General features: G+C 53.3%; 2 protein-coding genes across 2 annotated transcripts; one reads left to right on the forward strand and one right to left on the reverse strand.

Moving 5' to 3' along the window:
* Positions 1-839: 839 nt before the first annotated feature.
* PSKH1 (protein serine kinase H1) lies at positions 840-25,567 on the forward strand. Its single transcript, XM_043898856.1, has 3 exons — positions 840-959; positions 10,350-11,376; positions 23,284-25,567. Exons 2-3 carry the CDS (start codon positions 10,420-10,422, stop codon positions 23,599-23,601), a joined length of 1,275 nt encoding a protein of 424 aa, XP_043754791.1. The 5' UTR covers positions 840-959; positions 10,350-10,419; the 3' UTR covers positions 23,602-25,567.
* CTRL (chymotrypsin like) lies at positions 24,574-27,731 on the reverse strand. Its single transcript, XM_043900573.1, is given in 8 exon segments — positions 24,574-24,681; positions 25,837-25,971; positions 26,059-26,183; positions 26,269-26,457; positions 26,586-26,653; positions 26,767-26,852; positions 26,943-27,046; positions 27,680-27,731. Coding segments are annotated over 8 exon segments (867 nt in total).
* Between the last annotated feature and the right edge of the window lie 219 nt (positions 27,732-27,950).

Genomic DNA, 27,950 nt, shown 5'->3' on the forward strand with positions numbered 1-27,950 from the left:
CTTATGATGATTCCTACTGGGGCATAGGCAGTTTAGAAAGAATGCTATTGTCTTGAAGAAAGAACCCAGATTCTTTTCCAATCTTGCTCTTTATAATTTCCCGGTGAAAAGTTCCACATTGCACTCCAACAGTAATGGTAAAAATACTATTTTAAAAGGGGGTAAAAACCCCTTTATTGAGACATCTATTAACATTTTCTGCTCCCTACCCCCAACTGGGTTGATTGTAGATAATTCTAATCCTACAGAATTGTTAATGGTAACAATTTTTTTCTTTAATCTACTTGCTTTGCAGGATATATCAATACTTAAATTCAGTCAAAATAACAACATTTTAAACGGACAAGAAAAAAAAAAGTTACTTCTGTAGTTGGCCCCAAACTAATTTCACCGATTCTTAAGTTAACTACTTCCAACTCCGCTGTGATGGAGGTCAAATTCAACACATCTGAGTGCCTGAATTATTTTAACGGCAGTTTAAAAAAATATAGATTTCTTAATTACATTTAGACCGATCCTTTGCGGAGTTCCAGAGACACTTCCAGAAACCCCTTAAAATGCACTACGTCCCCAACCTCGCACTATAAAGCGCCCTCCACGTCAACCAGGATCTTGGAACTTTCCCCCTACTACCCACGGTGCCTGCCCAAACCTAGGGTCGAGACACCTGGAGATACAGAGACACTCCCTCCGGGAAAAGAGAACGACCCTGTACTTAAGACGTTGATTGGCAGGACAGGCTCGGAGCGCAACCAACCGCGTAGCCGGCTCTCCCGAGCCCGCCTCCGCCCCGCCCCGTGGGAGGCTGGGATTTGTTTTGGCGTCAAGCGCGCGCTGTGATGACGCCACGACGCTGACGCCTGAGGATGGCGGCAGCGGTGGTGGCCGTGGCTATGCCCGCGGCCCGGAGAGGGTCAGCACAGTCGCTCAGACGCCGAAGAGCCCGCCGCCCGCGCGAGGTGAGGCGGCCCAGCTCAGGGCGACGGCCCCTTGGGCGGGAGGGGCTGACGAGCTGCAGCTCCGGTCGCTTTCTGGAGCACTGGGCCCATTCCTGCCCAGCCTGGAGCCCTCGGCCCATGCCCGAAGTCCTCGGCCCATGCAGGCTGCGCCGGGGCCTACGGGACTGCGGAGCAGGCCAGGCTGTGGCTGCTTGGGGTCCCCAGTGTCCACCACTTAACTGGCTTTGAACATGCTGCTGTGCTGGGTAGCGCGTCTCAGGGCCAGGTGGACGTGGTCAGCTGACCTGCCTGCTGGCCAACCGGTCGGCGTTGGTCAGGGTGAACTAACCTGGTTGTCCTCGCTGCCTTCTCGTGTCTGGCACCTACTCCACACCTCCTCCTTTGCGACTGAACGCCAGGGCTGGGAGACAGCTGGTCGCTTCCTTATTCAGGCTGGGGAAGAGCACACCCAAGTCGAGCCGGGTTTGCTTTGCAAACCAGTTATCCCTCTACTTTTATAAGGGGAAATCCTGCTCCCCATGTTCACTCCCTCTCCTTGAAGCTGTGAAGTGCTAATTCCCACTTGAAAATCTGAATAAGTCCTTTCATTGCCTAAAACTGGCCTCTTGGTACCTACAGGATAAAGGCCAAGCCTCAAAGCAAGACGTTCAGGTCTTTTCATAATCTGGTAGAGGCATAACCCCGAGTCAACACCTGGGCCCTTCTGTCTCCTGTTTACAGTTTGGTGTTGAAAGTATGTGAATCTGCCCTTAACTTCGTGTTTTAATACCATTTTGCTTTAGAAATGCAATTTTCTCACTTTGCAGTTCTCTTCTTTCCCCCCAGCAGTATGGAGATTTTACATCTGTCCCTTAAAATCCACCTTAGATTTAATTTCCCTGGAAATGCCTCCCTTCATATGTAACTGTTGACTCCTCTGTACTTCATGTGACTACTTTTGGAGTTTATTGTGTTGTGTCATCTGATAGTTGGCCTGGGGCCTGTGTCTTCTGTCTGCATCTCAGTGTCTGGCTCTGCTGGCATAGGAGCTAATTTGGCTGTGATAGGTTGCTGATTTAAGAATGCATACAAATTCAGCTATGCCCCTGAGCACATGTCAGGGGCCACAACCTGTGATGAGCAGAGCAATGTGTATGTCCTGTTTGCACATGCACATTTATGCATGTAGTAGATGGTGTAGCCTTGGCAGCCTTGATGGTCTGAAGTCTCCTGGGGTGGTTTTTCAAAATACAAATTCAAGAGTTTCATTCTCTTTTTATTCAGGGTGTCTGGAATCTGGTAGGAATCTTTTTTTTTTTTTTTTTAGGAATCTTTATTTAAAAACAAAACAAAACAAAACACAAAAACTCTCCATGTGGGACTTCCCTGGTGGTCCAGTGGCTAACTAAGACTTTGCTCACAATACAGGGGGCCCAGGTTTGATCCCTGGTCAGGGAACTAGATCCCACATGCCACAACTAGGTTTGCATGTTTCAGCTAACAATTCAAATTCTGTAACTGAAGATCCTGCATGCTGCAACAAAGATTGAAGATCCTGTGTGCCTCAGCTAACACTCAGTCGGCACAGCCAAAAAATACCTCAAAAAGCAAAAACCTCCTTAGATGACTTTACTATGCTCCTTGCTTGAAGATCTTTGTCATCACACCAGGAAACGGTTGCATCTTTGTCCAGTGGGAAGGGCTAGCTGTGCCTTGCGGCACACACAACTGTTGTAGTCTCGTTGTATCTTGGGGATGCAGGATGATTTGGTGGTTAGAAGTATGGGCTTTGGGAAAAAATAGGTTCAGTTCTTGACTTTGATGATATCTTGAGGTTCTTTGAGTCCTAGTTTGCTCATCCCATAATAGGAGTTATCACGCCTACTTTATGTGGTTGGAGAGAGGAGTGAGAGTGCATATAAGATGCTTGCTCAGTCATGTCTTACTCTTTGCGACCCCATGGATTGTAGCCTGCCAGACTCCTCTGTCCACAGTATTTCCCAGGCAAGAATACTGGAGAGTGGTTTGCCATTCCCTTCTCCAGGGGATCTTCCCAACCTAGGGATTGAACCCTGGTCTCCTGCACTGCAGACATATTCTTTACCATCTGAGCCACCAGGGAAGCCCTTATATACGACGCTTAACACACTTGGAACTCAGGAAATGAAAGCCACTGTTATTACTAATGGCTATTCTTCCCAGAGTTCATCCCTTGTCAAAAGGGGATCTCATCTTAGTAAGCCTGTTTGCTCTTCAGATGGAGACTTGTGTAGGAAGCTACCTTATGTTATACATTTCCTTGAGATAATTTCTAGTCGTCTGGCAAAGCTTTAGCAAAACTGTGCCTCTACTGAGGGTAGTTGCAGTTGGCTGTTCCCCTGGAAGACATTTGGATTGCTGACTCATTGGAGGGCGGGCTTGCTAACTCAGTAAGTGGTCCAGGTCTAATTGCAGTTCCTATTAAGTTGTATAAATGAGAAAGTGCAGCTTTCAGGAAACCTGTTTGTTTCTTAAACTGAGCTGGAGCTGTGCCTCACTTGGAATGGACTACTTTGAAGATACTAGTGTCTATGAAATCTGAACTAATACATACTAGGGTTCCCTGTCACTCACAAGTTCATAGTTAAGCGAGTGAGACTTCGGTTTAGGCTTTTATTTTACTTAATAAGTGTGAGCACTTTATGTGGGCAGCTTTGATCTTCTTCAGTGCTTCCTAAGTGTGAGATACGAATTGGCTGTAGTTGTGTCAAAGTATTGACCCTTAAGCTCTTAGATAGCTGAGAATAGTTCCATTGACCCGGAGCGCACAGAGAAGTATTTGAGAAGTACAGCGCTGAAAGAAAGGAAACAATTCTGCTTGTTGAGAGCTGGAGAGAGATTTATTTATTTGAACTTTGTTTTCTTCCAAGAATCTTACTCAGTGAGTATTAAGCCAATTTGTGTTGGCTTGGTCATCACTGAGCTAATTCTTGGTACAGCCCTCTGTTGCCATGGCATCCCATGTGATGCTAAAGTAGAAAAATGTGCTGTTTTCATTTGCTGGAGGAAAATGATCACAAAGGGCCCCCTTCTAGTTTGCTGGCCTGGAAGTGGCCTAGCAGGGTAATAAATCAGGGGACTCTTGATGTGGAACCATCTGTGCTGTAAGTTCCTTGAGAGCAGAGGTCATAACTGCCTTCTTTTTGTCGGTCACAGCCCCTGGCAGAGTTCTTGGCCCTCAGCAGGAGCTCAGGAAATAATTGTGGGTTGAACTTTGGGATTTTGGAAGGAGACCCCCAGGTACATTGCCAGAGGCTGTATTTCTGATGATGGGATGGGCAGTTGGTGGGATGTCTCAGATGCAGTTGTGGGTCAGGATAAATGAGGACATGACAAACTTTAAAATTTTTCATCTCAGCCCTAAAGCAGAAGTCTTTGCTCATTAACTATTACCATGTAGAGCAGTGGTGCGTAGCTGGATTTGCTAAGCAATGGGGTCCTGAGTTATTGTATTCCAAGAAGTCGTAACTATTCTTATTTTGAAACAGTGTTAAAAGTTAAAGCATTACAGGAGTGAATAATGAACTGTGTCTTTAGATGCAAACACTAGTCATTTAAAAAAAATAATTTGTATATTTGGTGTATATTCCTCCAGTTTTTTTCTTATGCATTGCCAGTCTATACATTTGTACAGTATGTTGTCTTTTCATTTTTCATTTCCTTTATGGTTTCCTTTGCTGGGCAAAAGCTTTTAAGTTTGACTAGGTCTGATTTGCTAATTTTTGCTTTTATTTCTGTTGCCTTGGGAAACTGATCTAAGAAAACATTAGTACAGTTTATGTCAGAAAATGTTTTGCCTATGTTCTCTTCTAGGAGTTTTATGGTGTTTTGTCTCATATTTAAGTCTCTGAGCCATTCTGAGTTTATTTTTGTGTAGGATATGAGGATCAGGGGTTTTTTTATCTAAAGTGATAGACTCTTGCCTGCTATCCTTGCTTGCCTTGTGATGGTTAGAAGTGCTGTGTTCAGTTCAGTTCAGTCACTCAGTCGTATCCGACTCTTTGAAACCCCACGGACTGCAGCATGCCAGGACTCCCCATCCATCACCAACTTCCAGAGCTTGCTCAGACTCATGTCCAATGAGTCAGTGATGCCATCCAACCATCTCATCCTCTGTCATCACCTTCTCCACCTGCCTTCAGTCTTTCCCAGCATCAGGGTCTTTTCCAGTGAGTCAGTTCTCCACATCGAGGGGCAAAGTATTGGAGTTTCAGCTTCAGCATCAGTTCTTCCAATGAATGTTCACTACTGATTTCCTTCAAGATGGACTGGTTTGATCTCCTTGCAGTCCAAGGGACTCTCAAGAGTCTTCTCCAAAACCGTGGTTCAAAAGCATCAATTCTTCTGCGCTCAGCTTTCTTTATAGTCTAACTCTCACAGTCATACATGATTACTGGAAAAACCATACCTTTGACTAAATGGACCTTTGTTGGTAAAGTAACGTCTCTGCTTTTTAATATGCTGTCTAGGTTGGTCGTAGCTTTTCTTCCAAGGAACAAGCGTCTTTTAATTTCATGGCTGCAGTCACCATCTGCAGTTATTTTAGAGCTCAAGAAAATAAAGTCTGTCATGGTCTCCATTGTTTCCCCATCTATTTGTCAGGAAGTGATGGGACTGGATGCCATGATCTTAGTTTTTTGAATGTTGAGTAAGTGCTGTGTAGCAGTTCCTTATTTCTGGGATTCCTGAGAGATAACTGCCTATTTCATTTTGATACCCTTTCAAAACACGAGAGCGGAATATAGATATCTTTGCAGGCAAGAGGTTGTGAAGTTTTGCCATGGAGAACAATATTACGAGGTGTTACTGAAGATGGCTGGGCGCCTATGGGCCCCGGCCTGGGAGACATCCACAGACTCCTGTGGCCAGGAAAACTTTCAGGATCCATCCTTGTCCCCTGCTGCGAGGCCCCTGGGCTCCCCACAGATGGGTCTGGCAGCTTATGGACAGACTGTTTTGGAGTTCAGATAACAATCCGTAAGACCCAAACAGACCCAAGAGCATTGGCTTCCTCTGTTGTTGAGGACACTTATACAGGCGCCCAGAAACCGTGGCTCTGGTCTAACCACCAATCTGGCCTCTTCCTGCTACTTGAAAGTTTCTGAGGTTCTGGGATTGTTGCCCTGCAGCCAAAAGAAATCTGAGAACCGGACCACCTTTTGCTCAGTGTTAACAAACACTGAGTGGCTGTCCTGAGCTCACCACTTTGTTGGGAGCCGGAGAGTTCTAGAATCTGAGAAGTGCCCTCTTCCCTCAAGAGGCTGACAAGTCTGGTGATCTTGACTTGTTACATCTAGATCTAAACATCACCTAGAACATAGCAGTGAGCAGCATGACCCAGATCGTACCTGGAATGGAGGTTTCAGAAGACACGCCCCTCAGAAAAGATCCACGGTAAAGGTTCTTTGATTCACCAGCTGAGTGGTATGAGGAGGGATTGCGGCCTTGACTTGGTGAGTCTGAGCTTGGCTGGGCCCCAGGCACTTCTGGAGTCTTTATGGTTTGGCAAAAGGAGCTCTGGATGGAGAAACAGATTTTGGTTCGGTGTTGGCCATCACTGTCTTGAGTGGCTTCAGTAAATTTCTGCCTTTTTGGCCTGTCACGTCTGTAAGTGAGGACAGTAGTGCTGAGTGCGCACGCCTGCTGCTCACCCTTACCTTCTGTGAGGAGTACTTTGACTCCAGCTCAGAGCTTCCCTTATGGCTCAACTGGTAAAGAATCCGCCTGCAGTGCAGACCTGGGTTTGGTCCCTGGGTTGGGAAGATCCCCTGGAGAAGGGAAAGGCTACCCACTCCAGTCTTCTGGGGTCACAAAGAGTCAGACACAGCTGAGCGACTTTCACTTTTCACTTTCAGAGTTGAAAGTGTGGAAGCCGACTCTACAGACATTGGTGTCTTGAGGTGGAATAGTGACTTGTGAGAGCTGGTATAGTGTGACCTTCCTGGGAGGTCACTTCCTCAGACTTTCTTCATTCACCGCCACCCTGGTCACTCTGCTGGGAACACATACATGAGAGCTAAGGACAGGAAAACTCTGCCCTGCTTCCCAGCAGGAATTTTCCAGCCTCTTCTCTTGTGTTTGCCATTTTCACCTAACCGCTGTGGAGAGAGAATTTAGCAGGGTGATTGGAGTGTGGAGCAGCTATGATGATCTAGAGATCATCAGCAATCCCCCTTCTCAGAATCGGCACCCTCTTTTCTCTACTCTCAGTCTGGAGTTGGGAAGGTGGAGTACTAGCATCAGCCTATCTTTGAAACGTTTCCAACTGGAACAAATGTGAGAGAAATGACGTCTCAGAAAGGAAGAAGGAAGGTCAGAGAGGGATAATCCTTGACTGTGTTAGTGCTGACTTGAGATCCCTGCTTAGCCTAATTTAAAGTGAAAAGTCAGGCCTTTTCTTTTGTAAACCTTAGTTTTTCTCATCAGGACCAGACTAGGTATGCACATTTACACCATAAGAGCCAGTGGGAATATCTGGAGGCAGTTATTTATTTTGTGGCTCTAGGGTTCTGCCTCCCCACTGGGAAGAAGTGACATTTGAGGAGCTGTGCTGGGGTCACCCATGCAGTTTGTCTTCTTTCTGCAGGGTGGTAGGTGTTCCTCACCATGTGGTCTTAGGGATCTGGGCCTGTGTTCTGTCAGGAATCCTGGCCCAAGAGCTTTTTTTTTTTCCTGAGCTATAGCCCTTTACTGCAGTCTTATATTTTTCTCTGAAGAAAGAGATGAGTCTGCAAAATTCCAAAGTCCACAGTTTTTGTTTTGTTTTTTTGCCGCACCTTACAACTTCCCTTACCAGGGATTGAACCCGAGCCCCCTTCAGTGGGAGTGCGGAGTCCCAACCATTGAACCACCAAGGAAGCCCCAAAGCCCAAAGTCCTAATCTTTGGCCTCTGTGAAAAAGAACCTTGTTTATAAATGCCTTTGCTTAAATGTGATTTCCTAAGCTCCTATATGGGATCTTCTGGGCATTGGAATGAGAAAAGCCTTGTGATGGTTGAGGACGCTTTTCTTCTTCTGTGAGGAAAAATGATAAGTCATTCTGAGAGTCTTATTGACACGCTGATTAAGACCTGAGCACTTAATCTCTGGTCTTTGTATCTGATGGGCTGATTGGTAATCAAGGTTTTGAGTATGTTTCCGTGATGAGCTTGTTCCTGGGGAGACTTGGCTGCATCATCAGTTATCACCATCTTGGATTCAGATCCCCCCTCAGGGTCTCCGTGTGGGTGCTCTGTGACTCTCGTGGTACCCCAGCACAGCCTCCCTGGGTCTCTCTCTGCTGCCTTTCCTGAAATCATTTGCAGGCTTTGAAAGGGGCTGCAGGTGGGTGTTGGTGTTGCCCCTGGGCAGTTACAGAATCTCTGACCCTGACCAGCTGTTTTCAACCATTAGATTCTACATCCAGGCACCCCACTTCAAAACATCCGGAAGTGAACCTTTCCCACTGCTTCCCAAGCCCATCCTTCCTGCTGCACTTCTCACCTTCTGCCCAGGATCCTGAGTGACGGACTGGAGTGCCGTCCTTGCCTCCTTTGACCCCTGTGTCCAGCCTCCAGTCCCTGTCAGTTCTCCTGCTTACCGCGCTCCGTTCCGCCCCACGGTCTGGGCTTCCACCCTCCTCGCTGGCCCTTTCAGTCCACCTTGACCGCCACCCCCCCCGCCCATTTCAGCTTTATATTTCTTTGGAACCACAGAATCACCTCTCCTTGTAAACCCTTTGGTAGCTTCCTGTCACCTCCCAGGAAGGTCCTGGCTCCTCGCTGTGACTTGTGCTGCTCTCCACAACCTCATTCCCACTGGCCTTCTAACGCTGCAGTGCCCAGTCCTGTCTTCGCACCGCCACACTCCCTTCCCAGGCTCGGGGCGCCGCTCTGGACCTTTGGGCTTTGAGTGTGTTATTCTCTCTGCCGGAAACAACACGCCCACTTTTCCTCACCTGACTCATTCTCACTTCAAATCCAGCGTGGGGGTCACCTCCTCCACGAAGCTTCCCCTAACCCCTGTGTCATTCTATATGTGTCCCCTGTTGTTTCTTAAGCCTAGAACTTAAAACAAAAGTTTTGTTGAAATTCCCAGTTTTGATGTTTTGCTCTTCATTTATACTGTGAGTTTATTGACCATGCTTTGCCAAGTATTTCCCAAGTATTAGCATACTTTGGGGTATGTTAAAATATAACCTGCATTGAATTCCTTATTCATTCTTGTATCCCTAGTAGATGTTCAGTAAACGCTTGATCTGAGTTGATCATTTTATCCCCAGTTCTGTCTGTCCTCAGGAACAGGACATTCGCAGCTTTTTTCTTTCACCCATGAGGCCCTCATGTAAACTTTGAGAAGGGAAACTTGGATAGAAGCACCCTCTGGAAAGTGGTACTTTAGCACTTCAGCTTCTCCGAGGGCCCCTCTAGCCACATGGTGTTGTTAATAGTTGGAACATCTTTGTCTAGGAAACAAATGGGGAAGGCTCCTGGATCCTCTTCCCACAGAAGCAGAGTGCACCGATCCACAGCTTCAGTCTCCTCTGGATGAAGTTGTTAGTGTCCTTTCTGAGCTCAAGTTCCCCTCTGCCTCTTAAATGAAGCCCAGGCTAGTTTGGTGGCCCCCTGGTGGCAGCGTGCTAAGGCTTGTGGTCCCTATTTCACTGGGATTGATTTTATCCAGTGCTGGGACTTGTGTGGCATTTTAGCCACACAAGGAACAAGGTGTTCAACTACTTGGGTTAAGATGGTGCATTAGCAAAGTAGTGGGCGCAATCCAGGGAAGAGTGGAGGTAGGGTGGAGACCCAGGGCAGGGGGTGGTGGTTTATTGTAGTGGGGAGGGGATCAATCCCTACAGAGGGCTTGAGGGGCCAGGAAAGTATCCATGAGGGAGGAAGTCTTGGGGAAAAGCAGCTTTCCTCGCCCTAGTGGGTGATAAGTGTTGGTGAATAGGCCTCTAACATGCCACACCCTCATTTCAGAAAAGATGAGTCAGAGTAATAAGAGGAATGATTTTAACCTTTAAAAAACACAGGACTTCAGCTGTGATAAGGGGCCCAGGGAGAGCAGCGGGGAGGGTGGAGGCAGTGACAGCTGAGCCTGGTTCGTGTTCCTGCCCCTCTTTGAAGTTGAAGAGCAGCTTGAAAAACAGACCCAGGGAGAGGTCCAGCAAGACCATGGAAGTCACACCCAGTCTTTCATCAAGGTCCTCCATGGCATCTGGCCTCTGAGCACTCGGGCCAAAGCCATCCTCCTTTCCAGGGAACCATATTAGGATCATGTCATCAGGCTAGGTTTATCCCGAGATGGAGGGGGAGGGAGTCAGGAGGATGGCTGGGGTCCTTTTGAAAGTGTCCCTGCTATGCTGAGTTGTCCTTTCTTCCATCCGTGTAGGTGTAGACGGGGCGCTGCCTGCAGAGCAGGTCCTGCCAGCCTCGCTAGGGAGGATGCCCCCGTGTCCGTGATGGGCTGTGGGACAAGCAAGGTCCTTCCTGAGCCGCCCAAGGATGTCCAGCTGGATCTGGTCAAGAAGGTGGAGCCCTTCAGTGGCACTAAGAGCGATGTGTACAAGCACTTCATCACAGAGGTGGACAGCGTTGGCCCTCTCAAAGGTGGGTTTCCAGCAGCCGGTCAGGGTGCAAACCCCGGCCCTGGTGCCCCCACCACTGGCCACACAGAGCCTCCCTCGGAACCACCACGCAGGGCCAGGGTGGCTAAGTACAGGGCCAAGTTCGACCCCCGTGTGACGGCCAAGTACGACATCAAAGCTCTGATCGGCCGAGGCAGCTTCAGCCGAGTGGTACGAGTGGAGCACCGGGCCACCCGGCAGCCCTACGCCATTAAGATGATCGAGACCAAGTACCGGGAGGGGCGGGAGGTGTGTGAGTCGGAGCTGCGCGTGCTGCGCCGCGTGCGCCACGCCAACATCATCCAGCTGGTGGAGGTGTTTGAGACACAGGAGCGCGTGTACATGGTGATGGAGCTGGCCACTGGCGGAGAGCTCTTTGACCGCATCATCGCCAAGGGTTCTTTCACCGAACGTGACGCCACTCGGGTGCTACAGATGGTCCTGGACGGCGTCCGGTACCTGCACGCGCTGGGCATCACACACCGAGACCTCAAGCCGGAGAATCTGCTCTACTACCACCCTGGCACCGATTCCAAGATCATCATCACCGACTTCGGCCTGGCCAGTGCCCGCAAGAAGGGTGACGACTGCCTGATGAAGACCACCTGTGGCACGCCTGAGTACATTGCCCCTGAGGTCTTGGTCCGCAAGCCCTACACCAACTCTGTTGACATGTGGGCACTGGGTGTCATCGCCTACATCCTGCTCAGTGGCACCATGCCCTTCGAGGATGACAACCGCACCCGGCTGTACCGGCAGATCCTCCGGGGCAAGTACAGTTACTCGGGGGAGGTGAGTCTTCCCATCTCAGGGATGTTGGGGAGGGCCCTGGGTGGGTGGGGGTTCCTATCAGGCAGCCCTTGATCAGGGTGGACGTGCTCTTGGGACCATGTTCGCCGGGCCAGGCAGATGATGTAAAAATAATGAAGTGAGACTAATAGGGTATGTTAGTTTGGATTCTCCAAAAAGTGAGCCCTGAGACAAGGACTTGGGAGCAGATAGTTTAATTGGGATGTGATTTCAGTAAGCACAAGTGACAGGTGGGGATCGTGAGGCAGAAAGAGAGAAACAGTTAGAGGTACAAGGAGAAGTGGACGGCTGCTGTGGGCCAGGGAACTCAGCTTCACTGGGGGCCCTGCAAATAATCATGCAGAACGTGCTCAGAATCGTCCTGCTGAGGGGCAGGAAAGAGGGTGGGTTTTCATCTGCTGACCATTGTATGAGTTGAGCATTTCTTCGCTGAGGCTTTAAATCCCTGGCACTTCCAGGCTGTTCTGCATGTCAACTAGTGGTGGAGAAAGTCCTCAGGCGAAGGAAGCAGAGAGATTCAGGCACTGGCAGTGGGAAGCTGTCAGCTGAGAGCACGGCCACTGCAGGCGAGCCCAGAGGTGGGCCAAGAGACCGCAGAGCAGGGTGTCCCCCACATCTGCTCCAGCGGCCTTGGGCGAGCCAGTGACCATGCCTTCTCTAACAACAGCTGCTTCTCACCTCAGCCCGGTTTTGCCACAGAACAGGGAGGACTCCATGCACCCAGACATTCCAGTTTTTTTAAGAGAAGCCAGAAAATCTGATCTTAAAATGTTGAAGTGTAATTTAAGCAGTACCTCGTGCTTAACCCAGCAGATGCTTACCTCCTGGCCTGAGTCAGCCGGGCGGCCTTCTGTTTTGTGTCTTTGGATCCACTGATAACCCTAGTGCCTGACAGGGTCTGTTAGGTTTCAGCACTGCTGGAAGCCGGAGGGAGTGCGAGAGAGTGAGAGCGAGTCGGTCCTCAGGCAGGGTGCTGACCGGGTCGGAGACAAGGCTCGCCCCAGGAAACATGGGGCACGGCAAGCTGGACAGAATGGTGCGCTTGGGGAGGCTGTGAAGAGAAGGACGTGGGGTGGCTTTATGTGGGAGGTGAGGTAAGCTTTGCTGATGGTAGGATTCTGCCAAGGCAGGGAGGGGCCCTGCAGAGTGCCCCCCACGGTGTTCCTCCCAGGCCTGCACTGCTGTTCTTGCCTCCTGGACAGTCCAGAGAGAGCAGAGGAGCAGAGGCTGCAGAGGACCAGCCCCTTTCTGCAGCCCAGCTTTCCTTCCATGAATGTTCCTCCCTAGCCTCAACCAGTTGGCCCAGAGCAGCATTTCCTACAGGAGTCGCCCTGAAGCCTCATGAAGGCAAAGTGCCCTAGCGCTTGAGATCCTATGCCATCATCTTCCCTGGCAGCTTCAGGCCATGGTCGTGGTCAGTCAAGGACTTCCTTCCTGTGGGCCTGGGGGCTGGCCTTCCCTGGGTGGTGGGGGGGGTCCCCAGGTCATACTTCAGGGTGATGTGAGGAAGAGAGGGAAGCTGTCTTCTTCAACTCTGTGCTGACTACAGATGAAGGAGAAACGGTGACATTTTCTAGCTCTTCCCTAAAGTTTTTCACATTTTCGTTCTTGTTGCAAGTGAATTCAATAGAGCAAACACCCACTGGCTGGGAAGCCCCAGCTGTGATGGGGTGGTCACAGCAGGCACCGCCCTGGTCACCCTCTGGGCAGGGTTTCATCACAGGTCAGAAGACCCAGAGTCCACCTCACAGGGCAGTGTTGTGCCAGGACCCTGCCTGGCTTGCCCTTGGAGCTCCGTGTGGTGTAGCAAAGCTACGGAGGGAGGGAGGTTTCCCAGAAGTTGCCGACAGAGAAGAGACTTTGCAAAAGTCTGTAGGTTTGCCCAAGAGTTCCTGATTCTGGCAATTGTTGATCAGGCAGTTTATCTAATGGGAGCTTGCAGAGTCTTGCTAACTGGCTATTGATTGCCTGAGGGTGAAAGAATGACAAATGAATGGGGTGGGGATTGTGGGCACAGACTGGGTCTCAAGTCTCTGCTTCCTGCTCCACTGCAGTCACGTGGCTTGAGTTGGGCTCCCAGTGTGAGGGGGGCACCACCCAGTCATTAGCCCCCACTACCCTTCATCTGTAGCTGAAAACAGTTCCCAGTTCCAGAGGCAAATCCCTGGGCAGCCCTGGTGGCCCCTGTCTATTCCCAGGAGATTGGCTAACCCCAGGGGCAGGTTCCACCACCAGTGCAGAGAGCTCTGGGCTGGGAGGAGTTTTTCCGGGATGTTCGCTAGGGAAGCAGGCCTTATCATTAGATCAGGCTTTGAGCTGGAGACCAGGCATCTTTCTGTCCTTGTCCCCATGGACAAGAATGTCCATGCCTGCCCATCAGTGCACCGGGGAAGACATAGACAGGAAGGCCTGTTCCCCATCCCCAGGAAACCTGAGAGTGCCTGGGAGAAAGGACGAGGAATAGGGAGTGAGCACAGAATGGACCCTTGTTGGCAGGCACATTCCAGCAGAGGCCTGGCAGTCTGGAACATGGGCCATGGGGCTCCGGTCAGGTGGTAGGACTGGTCCCCCTTCTTAGCACTGGGCTCTGCCTCCATCCTCACTAGCCACCTATCTTCTACTGTGTGATGGTCATTCACCCTTATGAAGGCATGCTGAATAAGAATGTGTTTCTGAGTCAGAAAGAAAGACATTCTTACAGGGGGGTTTCCATCCAGCTTCCTGTGCAGGTAAAGGCCTGCCCACTTTGAGCTCAGCAAGTTCAGAGGTGTGCGTCTCTCCGGACAGGAAGTCCCGTGGCACTCGGTGCCTTTCTGAGCGGCACCCTGCCCCCTGTGGTGGTTTCTCACGTGCCAGGCCCTCTCTGCTGTGCTCATTTCTGGTGGTTTCTGGCCCTGAGCCCTCGGGCAGACTCAGTGGTTTCTGTGGGCCGGCATAGAGGACATCCTTCAGCAGGCGGGCTTTGAGAAGGTGGAAGCTCAGAGAAGGGGATGTTGCTGACTCTGCTCCAGAATAAACCGGAGATGATTGGGAGCAGTAGAGCAGAGGTAGACAGGGCCGGGCAGGGCCTGTGTGTGTTGCCGGGAGCTCTGTGGTGCCAGGGATTCTTTGGAGATTCCAAGCATTAGGTGGGAGGGTGGCGTCTGGGTGTTCCATAGCAGGGAAGTGCATCGGGAAGTGCTATGGGAGACTTGCAGAGGAAGACCCACGAGGCTGGTGGAATAATCCCCATTTGGAATGAGGAATCCTGGTGCCTGGGGGTGTTTGGGGCAGATCAGCAATTCCAGAGAGTGGGCCCCACATGGTACACGTGAGCCGTAGTTAGGGAAGGGGAGTTGTGGGGCAGAACCCTACCGCAGAGCTGCAGGAGGAGCATCATCTTACAAGGCAGATCTAGAAGGGACCTCCAGCTGCCTTCTTACCCGGAAGGTGTGTCTAGCCCTGCTTTGAAAGCCCTGCCTGGGGCCCAGCAGTGGAAGGAGGCACACAAGTGGGGCCTCCTTCATACCTGCCCCACGATGCTGACACTCTGGATGCTCCAGCCCCCAGCCATGGTCCCATACTCCCCTCCATCCAGGTCCGAGATGTTTGCTCCTTTCACTCCTCACACTAGGCTTTTGCTCAGGACTTTCCCTCTGTTCCTAGTTTCAACCTAAGAAGTTTGACCAGCTCTCAGTTATTCAGTTCAAAGATTGCTTCCATTAAGAATAGTGGAAAAAAAAAAAAATAGAATAGTGCCAACCCTTGCCATTGTGTAGCCTGCTGAGTACCAGGCACAGGGCTGAGGGCGCTACATCCAGCATGTCTAATCTCTACAATAATCTTGCCAGTAGGTATAATCCCCTTGTTTTACAGATTAGTAAACTGAGGCTAGTGAGGAAGTAGCTTGTCCAGAGCCTCACAGAGGGTGCCAAGACGGGATTTGAATGTAGGCCCTCTTGGCTTCAGAGTTCTTGGCCTTCCCAGACCCATAGTCTGCTTTCCCCAGTACGCGTGCGTCAGCATGTTGCTGGAGTCTTCATTTCCTCCCTCTTTCAGGCCATCATCCGTGGACATCTCTTCCCTCCCTGGCCTGTAAGTTTCTGAGGACAGCATGTGTATCAGCACATCTGCTCACGGTGCTTTCCCCAGCTTCTCTTGAGGGCAGCACCAGTGGTTGTCAGTGATGCCCTGGGCAAGGACCCAAACGGAACTGTCAGGCAGACAAGGTCACTCCTGCTACCTGGAGTGTTCTCTTCTGGGGCTGGACCCCAGGAAGAAGTGAGGCACCTCTTGGAGATGCAGTTAGGGGGTTGTTGGCCAAACCTGCCTAGAAGCAAATGCAGGGATCTTGGGAGAACAGAGTTCTGGGAAGGAGAAGGCTGTGGCAGGTGATTTAGAGAGGAGAAATCTGAATTTTTATCCAGTGACTGGAGGTACTGGAGTGGAGAGGGCCAACCTGGGGTCGTGTTGGAAATGATAGGGAGACATGTTGGCCAGATACGAGGAAGGCCTGTGTGAGTCTGAGAGCAGGTTGGAGACACAGTCACCTTGAAGGAGCTTCCTCTCACAGGAGGCCCCAGGAGATCTGGTGCAGCTGCTGCTAAAGGAGTGACACAGAAGGTGAATCACCGCCTGTAGACCATACTAGAGGGCTGTTATGGTCCCACCGACTTGGAGATGCTGTGATTCACTTGACATGAAATGTGACATTGTGGGCCTAATGTCATTACTTTTGTCAAGAGTTCTATTCCTAGAGGCAGGATGGATGAAGAGGTTCTTGTGGGACGGATGACAGAGTGAGGCCATCAGCAGCTTTGCTGTCTGCCACATTTAGCAGCTTTTAATTGTCACCCTCCTCTGCTTGGGCAGTCTGTGAGCTGTGGGCGGGCCCAGGTGATGGCACCAGGAACAGGGGGGCTTGGGCAAAGCTCCTCCCAGAGCCTTGCTTAGGAGAGTGAGTGCTGCCAGGCAGGGGCCTGAACCCCGGTGGGAGAGGAAGCCCAGCTGCCGCTCCCCAGAGCATTGTGCTGGTGAGGGGCTGGCTCTCCAGGGGGGTGTCTCTGGGCTGCAGGCTGACCATCCATCCCTTTGGGCCAAGGGACACCTGCTCAGGGCCAGCGAGTTGCGCCCTGTGGTTGTCTTACCCTGCAGAGCCCTGCAGTAGGGTGAGTGCCCAGAGCAGAGTGGACGTTTACGAGCCCATCCCAGCTTGCCACCGCACCTCACAGTAACTGAGACACGTGCCGTTCTCCCCTGGGATGCCGAAGATAAAATGAGGTGTGGAGCGTGTGGTGTGTCCTGGTGCTCTCCAGGCGGAGGGGGCCAGAGCCTGTGGGGCTGCTCGTGCAGCCTGCTTCACATGCTCCAACAGGGAGCTTCCGAGGGAGCGGGGTAGGGCCTTGCCCGGGAGCTGTGGAGAGGGCGGCCAGGGGCCATGCGAGGGCTGGAGATTGGACGTTCCAGGCAGGAGAGCAGGATGCAGGGAGGCAGGTGGCGGATTTCCAGGCTTGTGCTTGGATTCTACTAGATGCTTTTAATTGCCTCATGTTGCCGCTGTCCATGTGGATAGGGGCTCATGTGTGTCCCTGGGCCACCACCGGCTCCGTGGAGCCCCGCCGTCTTCTCGCTGCTGTTGCCTTGGTTACACACTCACCTCCTGTGCTGGCAGAAGCAAATGCCTGTCTCCCCACATTGTTGCACTGAGCCAGTTTAGCCAAAATACTTTACTCTGCCCACCTACGGCACCTTGTTACCCCAAGGTCCTTTCATCACTGCTGTTTCCCACCCCCTGCCAAGGTCTCTTCAACAAAGGGGTGTATCGTGGGTTGTGTTTGGAGTGGCTTCTGGTGCCGCATCTGTCCCCTCCCTCTCTGCTCTTCCCATTGTCTGTCTCCGCCTGCAGAGCTCTGCTGTTTCACAGGCCCTGTTGTTTCTAGGCCCTTGAGTTTCTCTGGGAGCTGCTGGGGTGGTTGCGCCCACATTCTGACCTCTTTAAATCTGCTGTGACCTCCCACACTCATCCCCCAGCCACCCCCACCGAGGTGGTTAATGATGACCTGATCCAACCACCCCGCACGGCCATACCTCTCCAAGCTCTCCTTCCTCAGAGGTTTCTGCCTCCCAGTGTGAGGATGATGCCCAGACCTGAGCTTCGCTCCAGTGGGACCCTGAGTCACCTCATCTCTTCACTTCTCCTGCCTGCACACGTAGACCAAGTACCTGCCCTCAGCCGAAGCATTTGTACCCAGGGTTCCAGAGACACAGACCTCTGGGGACAGAGGCCACAGTATGGATGACATGCTAACAGCCACCAGGATTCAAACTCCCTCAGAAATTGTTAGAATGGTAGGAAGTTTTACAAAAAACAAATGCCAGGGTGGGCCTTGGAAATCACTTCACTTTAGCAGAACTCATGTGTGGAGATAGAGGAGACCATTATGCAGCTGGCTCTAAAATCCAGAACCTTTTAGGGGCTGTTCCAGGACAATGGTAAAAGCAGACATCACTTGGTCACTGACACAGGTTGTCAACATCCTCGATTCCAAGGCCAGCATGCAGCACCCTTCCTCACTCTTGTCTTGCGCCCTATCGCCCCCCTGTCCGTGTCCTCACACTGTGGACTCTGGGCAGGGACACGTGGGGGTGCAGGATTTCATCTCGTTACTCATCTTGAGTTTAGAACACAGCTTTAGTAACCTTTAAGTTGTCACGCCTTTTCTCATTTTATTTTTATCTTTGAGATTCTCTGCCTCTTTTAAAACTCTCTTTTATCTTCCTTCTTTTTCTCCTGTCAGACTCCTTCCCTCAACATCTTTCTCTGCTGCTCAGGTCCCCCTACCCACATCCCACCCCAGCGTGGTGGGTTCTCTCTGGCCTGGACGTTCAGACACCAGGATGTGAGTGTCTTGCCCAGAGGAGGAGGTGCGGGCTCTATCACCACACAGTGTCTAATTATGCCGATTTTTTCACAACGCCTTTCCTCATGGTCCACATCAGAGTGTGCTGTTCTTGTCCCACTAATAGTTCTGCTCTCCTGAGAAAGCCTGAAGCTCCACTTCCCAGGATTTCCCCTGTGCCCTTTGCTCTCATTCAGGCTCACGTCACTCCAGGAAGGGGCCTCTGAGGCTGGTAGTGCTGGATCTGAAAACACGTCTTGAGACAAAGCTGAGGGAAGAATTGAGTCATGGCAGCAAAACCCAGGCTTCTCTCCTCCCTTCTTCCCCCAGCAGCTCTTTCTGGGCCTTCCTCCTCTGCCAGGGAACCTTCCCCAGAGTCGTCATGGGCTGGAAAAGAGCGCGTGGAGGTCAGGACACCAGCACAGCTTAAGTGTCAGAGGCTCTGCTTCTGTTCCTCACATGCAGCCAAGTGGGGAAAAAGATGGGGAGCCATCTTCTTAGAACCCAGGCTTCAAAACACTTAGAACTCATTCAGTTCCTCCATTTTAAAAGTGAGGAGGCTGTAGGTGGACCTAGGATGCAGGTCGTGGGCATTCCAGCCCATCACTTCAGTCTGTCACCCAGATGCCATCCCAAAGAGACACTGGACCCCTTTCTCCCCTTGCTTGAGAGCGGTCAGACCCACTTTCCAGAGGGAATCTTGGGTGAGCCCCGTGAGCTGGGCCTGCTGCTGAAAGGAAGCATCTTCCTCTTTCCTCTGCGGCCAAGAGAACTGGTTCATCCTTATTCTCGTGCTTTAGCCCTTGGACTTAGCTACTTGGTTGTAGTTCAGGTAACATCCTTGCCAGGCCCTTGTGATGGTAGAGCTGGAGCAAGTGAGTGAGGCTAGGGCGGAGGAAGTGTACCCTCCGAGCCAGAGCGGAAGCCCTCTCTGGTCTGGTGCCCCCTCCAAAGGGAGCGTCAGATTCTGCTCTTGAGTGTCACCAGGAGGGAGCGGTTCTGCAGAAGCAGGGCCGTGAAGAGGGGCGAAGTTGGTAAGGGAGTGCTCATGCGTGAGGCCCTCTCTCCACCCTGTTGGTTTCTGTGCTGTTACAGTATCGGGAGTAGGTATCTGAATTGCAGGGACTCTGGGGGTTGGAGTGTAAGGAGAAGGGTGGCTGGTTGGCTGCTCAGAAACAGGGTGGGAATCAAAGGCTTTTGGATCACAGTGTGGGATACATGAGACAAGTGCTCCGGCCTGGTGCACTGGGAAGACCCAGAGGAATCGGGTGGAGAGGGAGGTGGGAGGGGGGATCGGGATGGGAAGAAAAAAAAAAAAGAAACAGGGTGGAGGTGATGCCCTTCTTCCTACAACCTCTCCTTGTCGTCCTCGGGGCCGGGCCCCTCTCCCACACAGCTCATGAGAGTCTGGACAGAAGTGTGGGGGCTGTCACCCGGAGGACTGCAGCTGTCCTCTGGTCCCACAGCAGAGGGAGACTGGAGTGACTGGGGCCAAGGCAGGCTGACACTGTGATGTTCCCTTCCGTGCCTCTGCCAGCCCAGAAACCGGTGGAAGCCTCTGGGAGACTGGCCAGTGGTACCTGGGGCCTGTCCCTTCTGCCACCCACCTGAGGCCCGTATGTGTCCTTGATCTGGCCCCAAGTATACTGAGGCAAGAGTTCCATCCTTTACCCACAGCCGGCAGTTAGAGCTGTGGAAACTGGAGGGCATGACAGTTTGCGTTTTTTCTGTTTCTCGTTTTGACTGCACCATGTGGCTATACAGGATCTTAGTTCCCAGACCAGGGATCAGACCCGTGCCCCTTTCTGCTGGACTGCCAAGAAGTCCCATCTCATGTTCCTTTTCTTTTTCCTCACTTGGCTGCATATGAGGAACAGAATGCTACCTGGCCCGTCAGTCAGATGCTGCCAAATATGCTGCTGTGGCTGCAGAGGCCTGAGCATGTTGGGGAGGCAAGTGGGTTGGTCTGCAGGTGTTGATCACTTTCTTAGGAGGTGCTGAGTTTGACTTGGCTAGAAGCATGGCCAGGTGTGGGTGTGGAAAGCCTTGCTTTTCCTTTGTGAGCCCTGTTGGAGACCTCAGCGGGACTTCAAGGGGTCACTCTTCTGGAGGTCAGCATAAGCCCCTGCCCCGCTGTCAGAGGGCTGGCTTGGGGACCACCTTTCTGTATTGGGCCTGTTTGGCTTCCCACTGCAACGTCCCTCAGTGTGTGAGGGTTAGGCTGGGTGCCCACTGCACAATATGGCTCTCAGGACGGGATGGCTCGAGTCACATTGCCTTAAGGAACCCACCTGCTCAGCTGCTCACAGCTCTTTAGATTGGGGACAGGGGCGGGGGGGGGGGGAGGTGCTGCCAGCAAGGGTGTGCTGGCCCTCAGACTAATGAGCTCATTGGCATTCCTCACAGTGCTATCCATACACAGTAATTGGAGAGGCGAGCGCCTGGGGGGAGGAGGAAGGGCCAATCAATTGGGCTCACTTTGGTTCTAACGGCAACAAGCAGCAGGAGGTGATGCCTGGTGTGAGCTGTGTCACTTTGGAGACAAAGATGCTTAAGCCCCCAGTATGGGTCTGGGGAGAGGCGCCTCTGAGACCACCCTGGACTGGTCCGGAGCTGCAGGGGACCTTGGTGTGCCGGGGTATGGATATGAAGTGGGGGGTGCCTCCCATCCATCCGTGTTCAGGCTCCTGACTTGTTTGTTCTGTCATTTGAGGAGGATGGGTCTTCTGGCTAGAGGAGTCTCTTCTGGATAGACTGGACAAGGGCCAGGGGCAGAGTCCACGCCCCAGCCCTGTTTGGCTAGCCTGTGCTGCTGCCCTGTCTTGGAGCTGTCCCACCAGCAGGCCAGGCTGAGTGGCAGCACGCTCCCCAGTGATTTTTCCTTTTCTTGGAGACCATAAAAGGGCAGCACAAGCCCAGCCGTTCCAGCTCCGGGTTTGCTCTGTCCATCCGTGGCCACATTATGCCTTCATTTTTCTCGCTCTCAAATGAGTGACAGGGCTGCAGATGGTCTGGGGTCTAGTTTGGCTGGCCCCTCACAGTGGTTGCTTGTGTTCAGGTGGCAGCAGCAAGCCCCGGGCTTTCTGGCACTGTGAGCCTGCAGCTGCGTGGCAGCTGTCCAGTCCAGTCCCCCTGCATGTCGGCCTCAGTATCGGAGCCCCAAGCTACACAGGCCCGCCTGCAGGGAAACTGGACCAGGCTGCCGGTGTGGGAGGGCTGTTGCTCCCTGCTCTCCCTCACTGCTCTCAGCACAGGACTTAGGGTCCCTAACTGCCCACCTCCTGAAGGCCAGTAGCTCCCCAGGAATCACTGGGAGCTGACCCATTGATGAGGAGGACCCTGGTAGGTAGCTGTTTAGAAACCTGGGCTTTCGGTCACTGTCTTCCAGTTTGGCTCAGTAGAAGTTGATTTGAGATTTGCCTTCCAAAGGGCAAGTAATGATAACAACTCCCAAGTCGTCCCATCCCATCTTCAGGACTCCAGATGGGTCTTTTCTTTGTCTCCTACCCCTTCCACCCACTGCCCCCCTTCCCCCCACCAGTACATCAGCATTGGTGCGGAAGGGCTTGGGGAAGAGTTGGGAGCTCAAAGAAGCCAGAAGCAGGGTGGTGATGGTGTGTAAGAGCGTCTGCTGGGTGGACATGCAGCCGCCCCAAGTGTGGCCTCTCAGACTTTCCTGAGTCCCTTGGTGTGTGTGTTCAGGGGTTCCTTAAGGTGAAGGGCACCATGGGGGTAGACCAGGCAGACCACCCTCTCACCTGGCAGAAAGGAGGGTGATGGTCTCCCTGACCTCCCAACCAAGCCATCCGGAACAGGCTCAGCAAAAGTCCGAGACACCCACCGTTTGGAGAGTGTCAGACCCCGTGCCAGAGTACTCCCGAGAGAGGCAGGGACTCAGAGCCATGCTGCTCGCGCCCTCCTTCAGCAGAGTAACTTGAGGGCCTGGGCCTCTGAGCCCCATGTCCTAGAAGCAGCTGCAGGAGAGAGTACCTATCAGGTGCCATGCATGGGTTGTTTACTCACTGAGCCTCTATCTGCTGTGTGCCTCTTCTATACCCAGCAGTAGGCACTGGTGATTAGCTGAGCATGGTCTAATGAGCACAGTAAACTTGAAGTTGTTGGAATAATTGTTTAGCACTGGGGGCTAAGAGGGAGTATGAGCAAATGTCTTTTAACCTGAGAACTGGGGATTTAGCCAGGTGAAGGGTTGTGCAGGCTGAGACCTGGAGACAGATGACTGCTTGGTGTGTGGCTATGATGAGGCAGCTGTGGGTGCATGTAGCTGAGCAGGCTTTGTGCTGAGCAAAGAATACACTAAGATGAGGCTGGCACAGGACACTGCCAGGAGTGCAGTGTGACTTAGGGAAGTCATGCAGACATGAGAAGTGCGCCTGAGAAGGGTCCTGGTCCCTGCTGGGCTCCCACCATCCCTCTGCCCGCCCAGCAAGTGAAGAAATCTAGTTGCCTTGAATGTTTTCCTCTTCTCTCCTTGGCTGAGAGGCTGAGGCTGATGCAGAGAATGCAGTGGTCATTTTGGCCACTCTTTCAGTTGGAGAGAGGACAGGCCCTCTCTGTAAGGACTAGGAAGTGGCCTGGAATGGGGTGTCCCGGGATGGGAGCTAAAGTGCAGCTTAAGATGTGGTGGAAGATTTGGTCATTCTCATTAGATCCCCCTGAGTTGTAGTGTCCTAGGGTAGGATGGGTGGTCTTGACTGGGGCCACCTCCTTGAACCAGGCTTTGAGTCCAGGGCACCTTAGAAGTTTGTTTCTTGGGGAGGGGTGGGTCCTTCTCCTGTCACACTCCATGTCACCTGGAGAGTAGCCTCTGCTCAGCACTGGGTGGGAAGGGGAGGCTCAGAATGACCTATACGGGAGGAGCGGGGCGGTGCCTCTCTCTGGGGGGCGGGCCCAGGGCTGCTGGACAGGTCTTGAGTGCTGTGTGGGTGACATCTTCGTCCTGGGGAGGGCAGTGTTTAGTGTGCTCGCTCTAATGCTTGTCCTTGGCCTCTAGCCCTGGCCCAGTGTGTCCAACCTGGCCAAGGACTTCATTGACCGCCTGCTGACGGTGGACCCTGGCGCCCGTATGACTGCACTGCAGGCCCTGAGGCATCCGTGGGTGGTGAGCATGGCAGCCTCTTCGTCTATGAAGAATCTGCACCGCTCCATCTCCCAGAACCTCCTCAAACGCGCCTCCTCACGCTGCCAGAGCACTAAATCTGCCCAGTCCACGCGGTCCAGCCGCTCGACACGCTCCAACAAGTCCCGCCGAGTGCGGGAGCGAGAGCTGCGGGAGCTCAACCTGCGCTACCAGCAGCAATACGACGGCTGAGCCGCCAGCGGGATGCAGACACGGTGGGCCAGCCTGGCCACGCACTGCTGGGCCCAGCGCCCTCTCTAGAGATAGACCTGCATGGTCCAGGGTAGGTGAATGGCCCCAGCCCCTTCTCTGTGCCTTCAGCAGCCCCCATCTTCACCCTGGGCCTGAACCTGGTGCGACAGAGCGGAGGGAGTCCTGGGCCCTATGAACCCTGAATCTGATTTGGCACAGATGCTCCTCTTGGTGGACAAGTGCTCTGGTATATATTGGGGGAAGGGCGGGACCTGGCCTTCAGTCTCACCTCTTTCTTGGCTCTCCCCCAGACCAAAGGGGCATGCATTGCCAGGTAGAGGGTGTCCTGTGGTCTCAGGACTCTTTGGGACAGTAACTTCTGGAACTCCCTTTTCCCCTACCAAGCCTTCTCCCTGACCCCCCGCCCCCATGTTTCATGGCATCCTGACCCTCATGATTATGCTCTAGTGAGAGGCCCAGGTAGGCCCATAACTTGTGCCTTGGCTGGACTTTCAGCCCCTGGATAAGTCTAAACAGTCTTCCACCTCCCAGTCCAAATCTGTCTTCCTTCCCGGTGTCCCCAGGGACCCCTCCTGGCCCCAGAACTTGCCAGGATCTCTCGTGGGAAGACCATGGAGTGGTCCTTGGCCCTCTGGACTGTGTGGGTGTGTTGGTAGCAGGCTTGCTCCAGGCTCCAGCCTCTGACCTTGAGGGTTCCTGCCACCAGCCCACCACCCTCAGTGCCTTCTTTGCAGAGCCTACTATCACCTCACTCTCTCCCTTGGATGCCCGTTCTTTCTATTCCCCAGGTGCCTCCTTCCCAACTGTGGGGAGTTAAAAGGAGCCCCACTGCTGCTACCTGGGGGATGGGGGCACCTGGGTCAAAGCAAAGGACGGGGGCTTCTGAGGGAGAGCCCCATCCGGGTTCCAGCATCAGCCCTGGTTCCAGCCTTGGTGCTGCCGGTTGCTGCCTCACTTCAGGCGCTGCTCTTCCCTCCTCTGCAGCTGCACGAAGGCGCCATCTAGTGTCAGGCACAAGTGTGGACCGCCTAGGAATGCCCACTGTGCCCTCCTTTTATCCTTCAAGAGGAAGTGGGAAGGAAGGAGGGTCCTGGGGCTGCTCAACTGTCTCCCCTTCTGCTGAGCTTCTGTTGCAGCTCCCCCTGGAACTTAGCCGTACTGTGTGACCTGCCTCTGAACCCTGAGTGCCTGGGGGCACTGCCCTCCTCATGGTGGCCTTGCTTGGTCCACCCTGTCCCCGCTTCTTTTCACAGCATTACCCTTCCATTCTGGGCCCCACTGTATCTCCGTCCGGAGGGAGCCCCATGAGAGGTGGGTGAAATTGGATGGCTGCTTTCCCAGAGGTCTGAGCAAGACCATCCCCCATCAGTCTTGTGCCTCCCCTCCACCACAGACCAGGGGGCCCGGAGTCCAAGCCCCCTCCCTCCACAGCTGCTCTCTGCAGGTGGGGAGGAGCCAGGGCCCAACTTTAGCTTTAGCTGGACTGCAGGTCCCCTGCCAAGCAGGGAGGGTTTGGCTCTCAGTTCCTCAACTTTTTGCATGTGCCACCTTCAGTGGGACCCACACCTCAACTTTTTGCATGTGCCACCTTCAGTGGGAACCACGCCCAAAGAGACCACTCTGGGCCATGTCACCTGTGCCTTGTACACCCGTTCGTCTGTCTCCAGTGCTCCTTGCACAAGGCGGTGGCAAGCCCAAGTCCCATGGCCTCAGAAATCCCCCCACTTCCCCAGGTGCCTCTGGGGATTTATTTCCTATTTTGTCCAGGATGCACCTGGTCCTGAGGGTAGGACAGAGGGAGTTTAGAGACTTGGGCCTTTGTGATGCCATGGACTGTGGATGGAGAATGTGTAGTTATTTATTTTGTGTACTCAGTCTGTAAAGGTATCCTCTGTACTCAATAAACAGGCTGCCTTCCCCAGGGAAAGCTGCCCCTTCATTGATAGCACGGCCTTCTTGCTGTGGACCAAGGGGTTGCCCAGGAGGTGGCAGGGTGGTAGGGGGAGCTCAGCCCGGACATAGCTAGTCTAGGAGGTTCTTGACTCCTCAGCACGTGTTGGGCCAGAGGACAGAGTTCACTTGGGGAGTGGGACCTCCAAAAGCCTCTCCTTTTCCCTGAACCAGGAAGACAGAATAGATAGCAGGACAGGGGGTATTTATTGGACCCCAGCGGAGCCTGTGGTGGGCTCAGTTGTAGGCTCTGACCTGATTGACTCAGGCACTGAACCTGCTGACCTGAGTGCACGTGGCAGGCGTGGGCACACTGCAGTCACTGGTGCTCCAGGAGATAGTGTCAGTGAGCACCCATGTGTTCCCCTTCTGGCAGACAAGCAGGCCTCCAGAATCACCCTGGTCGAAGGAGAGGGGAGAAGTCTGCATGGGGAGTGGGGGTACCACAGGGAAGTGCAGAGAACAGGACAGGGGCCCAGCGCTCACCTGGCACAAGGAGGCCCCTGCACAGATCATGGAGCTGGTGATGCATGAGCCCCAGTACTGCTGGCACCATCTCACGGTGACCAGGGGCAGAACCAGCCACCGCAGGTGTGCCCGAGTCACACTGCCTGTGGGCCGGGTGGGGGTGGTTAGACCCCAGATGGCTTACCCCTACCCTTGCCTTCCACCCAGATTTTTGACCCAAGTTCCTACCTACACCACTGAGGCACCCAGCCGGCCATGTGAGGCCTTCAGGCAGTGCCTCATTTGAGGAAGCCAGGCAAACTGGTGAGATGCACATTGTGTACTGGGCTGGGGAGGCGAGTGTCAGTAATGTGAGATCATTGTTCATGGTGGTGGGATTCCAGGAAGGGGCCATGTAGGATGGGCGTGGGCACAGGTCTCCAGGGTGATGGGTGCCAGGGGTTAGGCCAGGCATCCTATAAGTTCCTCACCCCCACAGCCTACACACCTACACTGCCTACCCTTCCTTTCCCATCTGCAGCCCAGGCACTCACCACGAGATGGACAGACTTGCAAAGGCGGAGCCCCGGATGCTCGGTCGTACTCACCCAGGATGACAAAGTGGCAGCCAGGGCTGCAGTGAGAGTGGGGTTGGGCAGCCAGAGGGAGGGCAGAGTGACAAGAGAGGGGCCTCCAGAGCAAGGCGGTGGGGAGGTGGGGCAGGGGCGGGGCAGGGAGAGGGGAAACACACCCACGGCATTGCAGTGGGCAGCCGTGACCACCCAGGACTGGCCAATGAGGGACCCACTGCAGAAGCAGAAGCCTTTGCTGTCCTGGGGTCAGGGGTTAGCAGTGGGGGTGGGCCCAGGCTACACCCAGGCATGAAACACCTGAGATCCTGCCCTACCACCAGGGTCCTGCACCTGCCGGGACACCTCCCAGGGCCAGGAGCCCGGCACTGCATTCTTCCCATTGACCGTCCTCTGGCTGAAGTGCAGTGCTGGTTTAATGGCAGGAACGCCGCAGCCTGGCCATTTGACTGGAAAGGACCTGCTTCCTGCATCCCAGCCCATTTCTCTCCTCCTGGGTGCCCCCAGGCTGTGTCTCCAAAGGGGTCCAGATCAAGAGGGCTCTTAGCGCACTGCTCCTTCTCTCGTGAGCACCTCTGGGCCTCTACAGCAATCTCAGTTGCCCTATCCAACCAGCCCCAAAGTCCTGTCCATTCTCCCACATCTGCCTCCATCCTACTCACACCAGCTCTACTCCACCCCCCATCCCAGGCCATTCTCCCTGACCCAGGTGTATGTAGTCCCCTTCCTTCCTAACCTCTCCATTGACTCCAGACCTCAGCAGTCTGGACCCCACATACAGCCAGATGGCTCTTCTTAAACTACACATCCACCTTTTGCTTTAAAGCTTCCTAAACCCTCCCCTGCTCCTGGACCCGGCCCAAGCTCTGGTCCCACTTGGGAGACTGGCCCCTGCCCACCACCTCTTGCTTTCTCCCAGCCCTGCCACATCATTTTTCCTTTGCCCACTCTGTCTACCTGCTTGCCTTCTAGCCACCCCAGCCCCTTCTCTGAGTCCCTGAGCAGGAAGCCTGGGCTGGTATTGGGTTGCCCTAAGGCTGTTCAGTCAGGGCTGGGCCAGACCCACTCACCCCAGGAGGAGCCAAGGAGGACCAGGCTAAGGGTCAGTCTGAGCAGCAACATTACAGCAGACTTGAGGCTGAGAACTGGGCCTGGCCTTATGGGTCTCCTTGTCCTTGGGCCAAAGTCCCAGGAGTGAAGCCGAGCAGCTCCTTTCCATGCTGCGTCAGCAGGAGGGTTCTCCTGTGTCAGAGCCCTCCACCCAGGCCTTATCAGGTAGAGCCCAGGTGTGAGGCTCTCACCTCCTCCATCCCCCAAAGCCTGGCCTCTGATTGGCTCCCC

The sequence above is a fragment of the Cervus elaphus genome, chromosome 4, assembly GCF_910594005.1.
Source record: "Cervus elaphus chromosome 4, mCerEla1.1, whole genome shotgun sequence".
Taxonomy (NCBI): domain Eukaryota; kingdom Metazoa; phylum Chordata; class Mammalia; order Artiodactyla; family Cervidae; genus Cervus; species Cervus elaphus.